The 10,012-nt window shown below is 35.5% G+C and overlaps 1 protein-coding gene across 1 annotated transcript in view; it reads right to left on the bottom strand.

The window, feature by feature from the left end:
* The window catches only part of LOC136025731 (phosphatidylinositol 4-kinase alpha-like), a 68,637-nt gene that overhangs the window by 14,584 nt on the left and 44,041 nt on the right, over nucleotides 1–10,012 (bottom strand). Inside the window, exons 10-13 of the mRNA XM_065701717.1 lie at nucleotides 7,445–7,656; nucleotides 4,006–4,193; nucleotides 2,149–2,461; nucleotides 6–150 (exon numbers count right to left, since the gene is read on the bottom strand). Of these exons, the coding sequence (XP_065557789.1) occupies nucleotides 6–150; nucleotides 2,149–2,461; nucleotides 4,006–4,193; nucleotides 7,445–7,656 (858 nt within the window). The remainder of the gene's footprint in view (nucleotides 1–5; nucleotides 151–2,148; nucleotides 2,462–4,005; nucleotides 4,194–7,444; nucleotides 7,657–10,012) is intronic.

Here is a 10,012-nt window from a genome sequence, read left to right as displayed (position 1 = left end):
AGTGCCATCTAAGATATCATAGAGATCTGGATCTTTTAGATGGCCTTCTTCGTCTTTGAACTTATTAACATTCATGTTCCAAATAAGTTGGTGAGCAACCAGCTGTGACCTCTTTGCAAGAGTTTTGACAAATTCTTGTAAATATGATAGCTGAAACATAAATTATTAAAGAATCAAAAGTTAAATCCCTTGGAGCATGTAATATAAGAACATTTTGTCACTCTTAAAGTACACCAAATAAACAAGATAGAGCTTGGTTAACTTCTATCATTTCTTTTTTAGATTTTGGTTTCGGGCTCGAATTTTTGCGAGTCTCAAATGCACATAAGGTATTCGTAATATATACTTAGTACAGATATCTAGCCCAACCCCTCTGTTTTTGAACCTGCCGTAACATTTTGCCTCGCACACCAGGAATAATTAATGCACACGATTTCCTTAAGACTGTATTAATCAACCATTAATTTTCTTAAGGCTTTCTATTCTTTTACTTAAAGGGTCTATTCTTTTACATCTCAGGAATGACTTAAAACATTAATTTGAAACTTTCAGGGAATATTTCGAGGGTGCTTAGCTAAATCAAAAGACACTAAGTGTATTCAGGTTGTCAAAAGAGTATATCTGCAATATCTCAGATATGGTTAAGTGCAGGAAGTTGAAATTTTCAGTGAACATTGAGGGGAACATTAAACTAAATCAAAAGACACTATGCGCATTCAGGTTGTAAAGGACGTATATGCAAAATCTAAGGAACGGCTCTGGCTGTTAAGTTGAAACTTTCTGAGAATTTTGAGGGGCATATTGAACTAAATCAAAAGGCATTATGTGCATCCAGGTTGTGATACCGTCAGGCACAGCTGGCGGTATGGAATTATAACTTTCAAGGGAATATGTAGGGAGGAGGAATGTTGCATTTTGAATCAAATCCAAAGACACTACATGCATACAGGTTGTCAAAGTGGTTTATATGTAATATATCAGGAACAGCGAAGAGTATTAAGTTGAAATTTTTAGGGAATGTTGAAGGGGATGTTGAACTGCATCAAAACACACAGTGTGCATCCAGGTTATCAAAAGGGCACATCTGCAATATCTCAGGTTCGGCAAAGGGTACAAATTATCCGCTTAAGGGACCCAGCTGAAGCTTGAGGGAACATTGAATAGCAGGATTAAGTAGATTTTAAATTTTGACTTCGGGGAGACAATAAAATGTTTGAAGAAAAGTGGAGGTGTGTTGATTCTTTGTGCAAAATATCATTTTTCGTTGTTGATCTGCTCAATTAAAGTTCCAGAATCATGGGAGCCACAACCAAAAAAAAAAAAAAAAAAAATTGTTGAACTGATTCTTGAAGTTCTATTTTTTATTTTTAAACTGCAAATCAGAAATCTTTTAAAAAATGAAAATATGTTTACTTTACTAAACAAACAGTTAAAAAAACTTAACACAATAAAATTCTTATTATAAAATGGTGAATAAATTTTTGTCTTTATTCAAGCTTGTAACAGGTTGGGGGCCATGATAGATTCAGTCAAATAGAAGGCCAAGAATTATGTAGGATTTCAATTAATTTATTCGAATAGCATTCCCTCCCCTATCCATCCAAAATTCTACACTAAAACTATTACTAAGAATTGTAAAATTTTTTTGTCAAATTGCGAACCGAAATTCTGACCGAAAACTGATTCAATATCTTTTTTTTTTAATTCAGTTGCTTTTATCTAGCGTTACTGAAGAAAGAGTCACTTTTGTTTTAGTGTTCCTTTTTTAAGGTGGTTATTTTCATAGCGTCCTGTGGGCTTTATCTGTGTTTTGATTCTTAGTTCTGCACTGAGGAAGATTGAACGAAGATATCAACCCAAACATTTGCATTGTTTTCTCTTATCTCACTGGCTGTGTTTATCCTTCTTTTTTCTTCACTAGATTTTCTTGATTTAACACTTGGTCTCAGTGCCAGAGTATGCAATTCTAGCGCATTAGAACTCTATATTTATCTTCGACCAATCTGGTCTCAGAAATTGTTTCCTCATTTTGTTCCTTCAAACATTTCATGGATTCATTTTGTTTCATTATTTATTAGTTTACTAGTATAAACGAAAATAAATACATAATATAGACAATTATGAAAAATTTAACAAGAATAAACCTACCGTATCATAACGAATTGCCTGCACCAGCTGGGGAATGTAAAATAAGACAGCATCTGGAGGATAACTATTCAAACATCGTACCGCATACTGTGCCGTGATTGGGTGTTGCGGGTACTGTCTTGAAAAATAAGAAAGTGCTTTTACAGGAGACACACGCTCCCAATGAAGCATATATGACAACATTGGAATGTCGTTAATAATTGAATCGGCAGTGACAAGAAAGTCAAGAGCTTCAGGAATGTGGGCCACGTGGTCAGGATGAAGCTGAACTAAACGCTCTACCTCTTTCGTTGCAACTTCTATATTTCTCAGTCTGAAAATAATGACAAAATATCTCCATATAACAGAGGGCTCAATGATTCATTTTGATAGAAAAACCAACACGTTACACCACCTGGAATCTTCTTCCAGAAGTTGCGGGAATCTTCAACTTCTAAATTGAAAAGCATTTTCAATTTATTTGATTAAGGAACCCACAGCAAGCCCCTTGGACCAATTCTCGTTCCGAATCCCCCAACTTTAGTTGTATTCCGGGAAATATCGAAGAAGAAAAGTTATGAGTTTCATAGTCAAACAGTTCGTGGTAACGAACTGTAGTAAGGAGCGACCCGGCTCAATAGTAACCAAAACTCTAAAAAATGGAATTTATTTTTACTGTTTTAAAATGTAGAGTTAAGAGAAAGAGTCAAACTTTAGCGTAAAGAGCGGGGCGTTGAGAAGGAAAAACCTCTTTCATATACGGAGTAATTCCTGTTCGTTTTAAGTTTTAATGTCGCTCCTTACTTTCATTTAAAAAACTTGTTTTTTTTTTATTACATTACGCCTTGTTGAAAATAATCACAAAAGAATTTTCAATTTGTCTAATTAAAGGGCTTAGTATTTTGAACCCATTCTCCTCCAGTCCTACCTTTTCTCAGGGGTCATCGCACAGAACATGAGTTTGCAAAAGTTGGAAAAGCGCTTATTCGACTGTACTTTCTCAATCTTAATACCTTTAAGGGCTGAATCCAACCAGAAGGTAGTCTGCTGCCTCACAGCACCCCACGTGCCCCCACAGCCTTATATAACACCTGATCATATTTTTCAGATAGTCATTTTTAATAAAAATGGCCGTGAAGCTAACAAATGTGCCTCTCGCGGCGATATGACAAATGTGGCATCAGGGGTATGAGCCTTAAATTAAGCATATAGCCATGTAAAAACGAGGCATCAATATACATTCTACTAAAAAAGTGGACACGTTCCCGAGTCCTTAAAGGGTTTTCAGTTTCTATAACTAAAGGACCAAAAGCGAGGTGGACCCCAGCTGTTTCTTATTATACAAGTTTATACAGAATTGAACCAAAACTATAAATAAAGTAAGCACAAGCCTCCCCCCCCTCCCAAGCATCACAAACCTCCTGGCTGAAGGCCCATAAATTGGTATCAGCAGAGCCAGTTTAGACTGTGAAAGTCTGATACTACATTCTCTTCTTTTAAAATCATTTTCAGCTATATGTTAAATCTCCTTCTAAATCTTCTATCTGTTAAATATCCTATCTGTTCAATGTCCTTGTCTTGTTCCAGTGCTTTTTTTTTGTATATATTTTATAAAAGTGTTTTTTTCTTATTCTCTGTGGTCCATTACAAGCAAAGCTTCTTGGGCCTAGTAACCGCTTTACTTTTGTAATAGTTTTTCTTTTAGTATTAATAAATTGATTGATTGATTGACATTCTTTACCATTACTTTTTGCCGACCAAGAACAAAAACTTTGGGTTTTAGCATCCCTCCCACAGACCAAACTTTCCAGAGTGCCCATTTTCGCGCATGCAGATATTACTCAGTTTTGGATTAAACTGTAGTAAAATAGAACTTACCTTGATGGCAGGAATACAGTAAGCGATGGGCTTATATCCCAAGAGGAATTTATGATTTCTTTCCAGTGTTTTTCATTGATTGGATACTGTGATTGTCTCCATTGTAGTACTGTCTGCTCACCGGGTAGCTGATTTTCAACTGATCCAAGAGGATTGTGCCACGTTGAGAAAAATTCAATTTCAACAGCCTTTAAAATGTGACGGTTTATCAATTGCTAGACAAAAATAGTTTAGGGCTCTGTGAGACGAGAGGTTTGAGATCTGTATGAGAGAGGTGAGATCTGGGTAATTAGTCTATTAAAATAATCCAAAATTAGCCTTGTTTAGGTTATCTCAAAGAGCATGGATAACTAACAAGAGTGAGAACTGATATTAGTGTTGACAAAAACCCTCAACGCCATCTAGCGTTTGGCACGACTTGGCATTTTTTTCCACTGTAATAATAAGAATAATCAATTTAATTTGTGTAATTGGAAAGTAAGAGTAGTAATAAATGTATTTTATTCCCTAAAAAAAACAAAAAAACAATTAGGCTAGAGAAAATATCAAGTGCCGTTAAACGCTAGATGGCGTTGATTTTTTTGCCAAAACTAGCACCAGGGTTCACCCTTATAAGTTACCAATACTCTTTGGGTTATCTATTATAAAATACAATCATTTGTGTCACCTGAATCTTCGGTCTGATTTACATTTTACTTTTTCGACCACTGCGAGCCATGGATTCCTAGAATCCCCCCCCGCATAAATTCTGACTTTAAAAACAACAAACTGAGGCCATATTTACACGAAGAAAAATTGAAACATTTTTTATGGCACTTGGTATCTACCAAGTGACATATAGCGATCGCAAATTCTGTCGGTTGGTCTGTCAGTCCCGGTTTTGCTAGTTTAGGCACTTCCAGGTAAGCTAAGACGATGAAATTTGGCAGGCGTATCAGGAACCAGATCAGATTAAATTAGAAATTGATTTTTCCCGTTCGTTTCCCGAAAAATCATTTTCCCGATTCGACCATCTGGGGGGGGGGGATGAGGGGATGGTTAAATCGGAAAAATTAGAAAAAAATAATGTATTTTTAACTTACGAACGGGTGATCGGATCTCAATGAAATTTGATATTTAGAGGGATATCGTGTCTAATAGCTCTTATTTTAAATCCCGACAGAATCTGGTGACATTGGGGGGAGTTGGGGGGCCTAAAATCTAGGAAAACGCTTAGAGTGGAGGGATCGGCATGAAACTTGGTGGTAAAAATAAGCACAAGTCTTAGATACGTGATTGACATAACCGGAACAGATCCGCTCTATTTGGGGGAGTTGGGGTGGGGGGGGGGGGTAATTCTGAACAATTAGAAAAAATGTGGTATTTTTAACTTATGAAGGAGGGATCGGATCTTAATGAAATTTCATATTTAGAAGGACATCGTAATTCAGATCTCTTATTTTAAATCCTGACTGGATCCAGCGTCATTGGGGGGAGGGGGGACCGGAAATCTTGGAAATAATTAAAGCGGGGAGATCAGGATGAAACTTGGTGGGAAGAATAAGCACAAGTCCAAGATATGTGACTGACGTAACCGGAACGGATCCGTTCTCTTTGGGGGAGCTGGGGGTTGTTAATTTGGAAAAAATTAGAAAAAATGAGGTATTTGTAACTTACGAACAGGCGATCAGATCTTAACGAAATTTTATATTTAGAAGGAGCGTGTGCTTAAGAGCTCTCATTTTAAATCCCGACCAGATCCGGTGACATTGGGGGGAGTTGGAGGAGGAAACCGGAATTCTTGGAAAACGTGAAAATTGAGGTATCTTTATCTTACTAATGGGTAATCGGTTCTTAATAAAAACTTGATATATAGAAGGATCTTATGTCTCAGATACTCCATTTTAAAATCGAATCCGATCCGGGGACATAGGGGGTTGGAGGGGGGAAATAGAAATATCGGAAACCGGAAATCTTGGAAAACTCTTAGAGTGGAGAGATTGGGATGAAACTTGATGGGAAGAATCAGCATAAGTTATAGATACGTGATTGACATAATTGGAATGGATCCGTTCTCTTTGGGAGAGCTGGGGGGGGGGTGTTAATTTGAAAAAATTAGAAAAATTGAGGTATTTTTAACTTAAGATGGGGCGACCAGATCTTAATGAAATTTGGTGTTTAAAATTGATGTCTCAGAGTTCTTATTAAAAATCCCGACCAGATCTGTTGATATTGGGGGGAGTTGGAGGGGGAAACCGGAAATCTTGGAAAATACTTAGAGTGGAGAAATCGGGATGAAACTTGGTGGGTAGAATAAGGAAATGTCGTAGATACGTGACAAGGACTACCTTTGGTAATCTGTCATCCTTCATCCCCAGAACATATCCTTGCCATATCAACATCACTGTCCTTGGTACTTTAGACTATTGAAAAAAGAAAGGGGCTAGGTCCAAGAATGTAGATGTAGGTTTGGGGGTGTTCTATCATTGAATTTAAGCCTAAAGCTTTCGTGAAAAATTCGTGACTCGTTTAAAAACTTATTAAGTTTTTTGCATTCACTTACAGATACGTATCTAATATTACTCGGGAAATTAGTGAGATCTTGTTTTTCGCGACCGGGGGGGGGGGGGTTCTAACATTGAATTCAAGTCTAAAACTTTCGCAAAAAATTTCTCATGAACGTTATGAAAGAGGGTGTCAAACGTTCTATGGTAATGCATTTTATATGATGAGGGTGAAAAAAAATTACATTGGAGACGAATTGCTCACAGTATTTGATGCAGTGCAGCCACGCTTAATACGACGACTTGCATTACTTTAAGCACCTTCGTTTAGGGGCACCAAATCAGAAAAACGTAGTGACAAGGCCAGGATTTTTTCAATTTATTTTTGCGAAGATACAATAGAATGAACACTTTTCAAAATCTAGGGGGCCAATGCCCTCTCCCCGTGTGAGGTATCCCTACCTTTATCTTTAATAATTAGACACTATTATACTTTTTCAGGGATATTATTTTTGCGTCGCAACAAACTTAATAAATGGGAATAGACGATCTGCGAAGAGTCAAACCAAGCTTTTGAGGATTACAGGTAAATATGCATTCCTTGTGAGTTTTTCACTATAATTACTATAATTACTAACAATTACTTATATGCAGCAGAGTCTTTCTGACAGGTATAAAAAAGAAAATATCCATATCGTGCACACACTTACGAGGATTGGAAACTTACTGATTCTGAATGTCAATTGAAAAATACTTACATAATTTCTTAAACCATATGATCTTCATATCACTTGCAAGAAAAATCGCTAATTTGATTAATCAACCGTATTTTCTTCATAATTGTAAAAGGAACCGTATTTTACCCAAGTCAATGCGACCTTCACTTCGCTAAAACAAACGTAACGAACGGTAATTTACATTAAAAATCAGATTAGTATAGCCTGAGGATTTCTTACCAGGAGAGATAAAATCAAAGTCCTCTTTCGAGTATAATCACGAACTTTCTCCTCAGATCCCAGAGCTTTTTTCGTTCTAATATTTTTCCGGGAGATGGTGCTACCACCTGGTAGATTCACGGTGTTTATCCAGCCACCAGAGGTTTTTGTTACGTCACTAACTGGAGTTAACCTAGCTTCACCAAAAGATAAGTTTAGGGTATTCTCACTTTCTGAAAAGAAATAAAGAGAGCATGAAAAATAACTCAACCAAAGAATATATAAACAAAGCATTAAACAGAAAAACACTCAATAGAAAGAATAATTGGGAAATCATTAGAAAAAATAAAGGAACTCAAAGATGGATCTATAGGATAATAAAGGGATTCAATGCAGAAAAGAGTTTGAGGACGACCAGAAAGGCTATGAACAATGGTTTAAAAAGTTGGTAAATCAATGTATTCATATAATTTATATATATTATATGCTCATTATAATTGGTTGGCAATTATACATTCATATAATATAGTTACACAAAAAATGAGTACATCACGTGACGCCTTTTTTTTATTCTCTTTCTAAAGTCAATAATCGCTTCTGAGGCAAATCCCATTGTGAGCCCTTAATGCACCCCAAAAGATAACTTATTATCTTGTCTATAGTTTTCAGAGTATGAGGTAAGGTTAAAATAACAGTTAGATATAAAAATTAGCTTTTAAACGAGGACTTAAACAACTCTCTATGATGTCTCAGTGCCTAATTGTTGTTCAAGCCGTGTGCTCTAAGTTTCCTCTTTAGGATTTTCAACAATGGTGATTAAAATGGAGTAAGAAACAAAAATGTGATGTTCCTCGTTTTTCATGCCGGATGCTCTAAGTTTCATGTTTGGGGTTATCAACAATGGCGGTTCAAGTGGTGTCCATTTTCTGACACCTTTTTTGACGAAAATTTTCCTACTGGGTCTTGGGGGTAATCTACAAAAGATATTTCACACCATATTTCCATTAACCTGTCTTTGATTCTGGTGTACCTTTCCTTTATATATTCTCATGCAATTGATTAGTGTGTGTATTTCCCCGGCTTTGTGGTGTTGCCTTACCCACATACAAAAGATACAATACAGATGATAAGAAATGTTAAAAAGCGTATCAAGTATTAGTCGCGCTTTGAAGCTATTCATAATGATAGTAATCGATGTTTGAAGACACCGTTGTACTGGTCACTGAGTAATCATTTTCTTCAAACTATCGATTCATTTTTATTAAAAGAAATTTACCTTATAATCATAGGTTTAAAACTGACTATTAATCACAACAAAATTTATTATTACTTTCATTATTATAATCATTTCATAAGTTATATTTAATTCTGTTGAATTTCTCTTGTAAAGATCGAAATGTTCTGAAACATCTTGCTTTTAACAAGCACTATTTATGTGAAATTATTTTTTTAAGAAACTGAAGACAGGCGAGAAGAAGCATCAACTTTATCGTTGCCAGAAAACTGCTCTGCTGGTCATCTGTATTATATACCTTTTTTTGTTGTTCTGAGCCTACTTCACCAAAATTATGCCCACTTCACAGACATGTTTACAGTTTTAGAGATTCATTGACCGTATTTTGGGACACAATTTTTACTTCTCCTACGTTTGTTGTATGCTTATGGGTCTTTTCCTTGCCATGAGGAGATATAGCACTGTCACAAGTAGATTACTTTTGCCGTGACATAAATTTTGGATGATTTACCTTCTTTATAATACATGCGATTGCTATACAGCCAATAAACTTCCTCTGTGAAAGAGAAAGAAATTCATCTCTAATATTCACTCTCCTTACATTCAATTATTGTATAGTTTCTAAAGTCTTTTAAATTCAAGGCCCCATTGATTTTTGAAATCAGTTTTTTTTTCATAGTTAAACTTTGAGACCTTAATGCCAATAAAATAGTTGTTAATTAAAAAAAATGAAGGCATTTTGTACCACTTCTGAATTATAAACTGTTTTTTTTTGCAGCTTTTGAACTAGGGCTACCTAAACAATTACCAAGTTATGACTTATTCAAATACACTCTTTGGGCTTAGAACGGCAACCAAATCAGTCAACCTTATTCCTTAATACAGAAACTGTATTTCGCTAACAAAATTCGAGAATTTGTCAAAAATGACTGTAAAACCAAGTCGTGGGTTCTACAAGGAGAAGTCAATATACATTTTGGTTTGAATTTTTCTTTATATTTCCTTTTTAATTTTAGCATTTTTTCCTTTTTATTTTTTTTTTTGGTTTAAATACTATCTCTATATTAACGGCGAGGAAGCCTCGTTTCAATACAGGTGATATATTCGTTTGATTGCTCTTATTCTCCAGTTTCCTACTGGTAAGCCGATCCCCTTTTATATCTTTTCTTTTTGAAAATCGGTCAAGATTGAGTTTTTAAATTCATTCTTTAATTCACGTTTGTCTGTTGTGCAATGGATTTGAAATTTCAATGAAAATCTTGTGCTACCACAGTTCACTGAAGGGAGTATAATTGTTCTTAAACAACCCTAAAATTAACTGAGCAAAAATGGACGACAAGAATATTACAATCCAT

The sequence above is a fragment of the Artemia franciscana genome, chromosome 4 (genome assembly GCF_032884065.1).
Source record: "Artemia franciscana chromosome 4, ASM3288406v1, whole genome shotgun sequence".
NCBI classification, from domain to species: domain Eukaryota; kingdom Metazoa; phylum Arthropoda; class Branchiopoda; order Anostraca; family Artemiidae; genus Artemia; species Artemia franciscana.
This window is presented reverse-complemented; position numbering and strand designations above follow the sequence as displayed.